Consider the following 2,910-nt stretch of genomic DNA (forward strand, 5'->3'; position numbering starts at 1 on the left):
TGGATGGATGGATGGATGGATGGATGGATGGATGATGGATGGATGGATGTATGGATGGATGGATGGATGGATGGATGATGGATGGATGGATGGATGGACGGATGTTGGATGGACGGATGATGGATGGATGGATGATGGACGGATGTTGGATGGATGGATGATGGATGGATGGATGGATGTGAACCCACCTGTTTTGTCTCTTGTCAGGTCCTCGTCGTGTCGTTTAGTCTGTCTCCTCTTGCCGCCCCTGTTGGACTCTTTATTTTTGGATTCCTCATTCATGATGGGAAATGAAGCCTCATGAAGCAGTGAAGCTTTCCGGCCCTTTGCTTTGCAAAAAGGTTCATGACTCGATGCTTCATTCATCGCTCACTAGTGACACCTGCTGGTGAAACTAACAGCCTCGTCACTCAGGTGGATCATACTTTCAAAAATTAGTAAATTCAATATCGTCACAAAGTTTTTATCAAACTCATATTTAGTAACAGGAGAATCAATGAAACCATGTTGAAGGTCAGTGGTTGTGTTGGGTTTTCTTTTATATCCTAGACGGATTTGACCATAAAGACATTTGATGTTTTGCAGTGCATGTTGGGAGATTTGCTTTTTCTTGGATTTCTAATCGGCTCTGATCCCTTATATTTGGCTACATGTTGAATTTTAGTTCTGCAACAGGATTAAATCTGTTTCTGCTGTGAAACACTGATACATCTTTGCTAATCAAACTACAAATAATAGTGGAAAATTGGGAGGTGGAGGGTTAATTATTATCTCAGAAGAATTTTATTGTGAGGATAATCTCAAAATATTCCCAGATGTCAGAGATTTTCCTCTTGCTGGCTCCATTTCAGACAATCAAGTTTACTTGTGTAGCAGATTTCAGCAACAATGCAGTGCAAAGAGATTTACATCATAAAAATATAAAGTCATAAAAAAACAACATAATCTACAATTGAGAAAAACATAACAAACATTACAATACATATCAAATATGTCGGTCAATGTTCCCTTTATTTTGGCCACTGAAGACAAATATTCTCCTGATGCGAGACCAAAAGGTCAACAACCCATGATGCAGCGCGGCTAATCGCGCTTTTATTTTGAAAACCGACACGCAAACTGAAGCAGTCACGTGACCGATGCAATGCGAAGCGTCGTTTGTTGCCAGTCACGTGGTTTTCATCTAGACGTCACAAGCCTGGAGGCGGGGCTTCATCGGACACGCCCCCTTTTTACTCGGTACCTGGAAGCCTGGATCCAGACGGTCCGTCGCTATTCTTCATTAAATCAGTTTTTCATCTACATCCGGGGTCTGCCTGCATTTATCCTCACACTCTGCTCCACAAATCATGACACCGTTACTATTTTTTTTTTTTATTGCAGTAAATTGACGGACTTATTTTGCAGTGTTGACTGATTCCATGTATTCTCTACGGTAATAAAATGTTTCGGATTTTACGGTCAGAAACTTGTATTTTAACATTTCTTACCGTGAAATTTACGGACTTTTTTTTCAGCGTGTGATTGGCGGAAGGGTTTCTGTGATTGTCCCAGCCCCATTTAACAGCCAACACTATCAATGCAGAGCTCATTTTTAAATGGATTTAATTGTTTAGCGTTAGCAGAGACAATATTCCTGCTTAGTGGACCAAACTTTTTGGTTTCCTGTTCCCGCTACTGGGAATAACTGCTGCCAATTTTAAGCCCTTTTCGCTCTGCAGGGTCCGGCATCACGGTGGCCATTTTGGAAAATGCCTACCAGAAAAATTAAATAATATAATGTTCAGTTCGTCTGAACATCGGATCCAAGCTGAAGATCCGTTCCTCTCAGAATCCACAGCTGAGCGAGTCAACAGGTTGGGGAGGGGGGAGCGTTGGTTCATTCTGGGCTCCAACAGTTTTCTTCTGTCTTCCAGAAATCGTACAGCATCGACCATGAGCCTCTGCCCAGACAGCCGGGCGCAAAGACCGGGAAGCAGCCGAACGGCAGAGGTAAGGCTGTCCCTTTCGGGTCACCAGAACCCGGGTCAGGACAGAATGAAGCAGACGTGTTCAGCGCCACCGTCAGGCCCAGTTTAAAATGTACAACAGAACCCCAGAGGTTCTGATGGCGAAAAAGTCCGAGCTGAGGAACCGAGACCCAGTCAAGGTTCTGGTGGTTGCCAACCCATTCAGAACAAATCAGTTACTTTGGTTCTGGACCAAACCAGAACCAGCAGAACTTACATTTGTCTTTATTTGGTTGTAACATCAGAACTTCATATAATAAAACCCAAAGAGGTTCTGATCTGGTTGAATCCTTCAGATTGATGGTTCTGATCCAGAACCACTGGTGACGTCACAGCCGTGAACCCAGGTGTGTTCAGGTACCTGCTGCTCCAGCTCCCTGTGTCCTGGTTACCTGTAGAGGCTTTTATTTTGGAAGGTTCCGGCAGGCAGGTCTGCAGCTTGTTGAGTCATTTTAATGGAAGTAAAAAGATTTTCCCAACATTGTTAGGAGAAAACACAGAAGGTTTGCGGTTCTAAGGCCCGGTCCAAATCCTCTCCCTCCCTCGCTCATGCTGAAGGTTAAAGGTCGCAGTGTGATCCACATTCTCCACATCCACCATTTTGGGTTCCACATGTATAATTACTACTTTTTCACATGTAGCCTCAGACAGTATTTTTTATATATGCCATATTGTCCTGAACTTTATTAGCTCCACTTTATACCAAACTAACTTTTAGCTGCATAAAACAGATGGTTAAAAAATCATGTCTGTTAGTCAAATATTGATAAATTGATTATTAGAACATTTTAATGTGTATTTTCTGCCACCTTGGTTCACAGAGCGAGCCGTCTGTCTGGGACCAGGCCTACTTCCTACCATGTTTGGTTCCTACCTTATTTGGTTCCTACCATGTTTGGTT

General features: G+C 43.0%; 1 protein-coding gene across 1 annotated transcript in view; it reads left to right on the forward strand.

Annotated features, from left to right (window-relative positions):
• LOC103464244 (protein FAM107B-like) overlaps nucleotides 1-2,910 on the forward strand; it is a 22,601-nt gene that overhangs the window by 10,975 nt on the left and 8,716 nt on the right. Inside the window, exon 2 of the mRNA XM_008408227.2 lies at nucleotides 1,917-1,992. Within this exon, the coding sequence (XP_008406449.1) occupies nucleotides 1,917-1,992 (76 nt within the window). The remainder of the gene's footprint in view (nucleotides 1-1,916; nucleotides 1,993-2,910) is intronic.

Source organism: Poecilia reticulata, linkage group LG5 (genome assembly GCF_000633615.1).
Source record: "Poecilia reticulata strain Guanapo linkage group LG5, Guppy_female_1.0+MT, whole genome shotgun sequence".
In the NCBI taxonomy this organism is placed as follows: domain Eukaryota; kingdom Metazoa; phylum Chordata; class Actinopteri; order Cyprinodontiformes; family Poeciliidae; genus Poecilia; species Poecilia reticulata.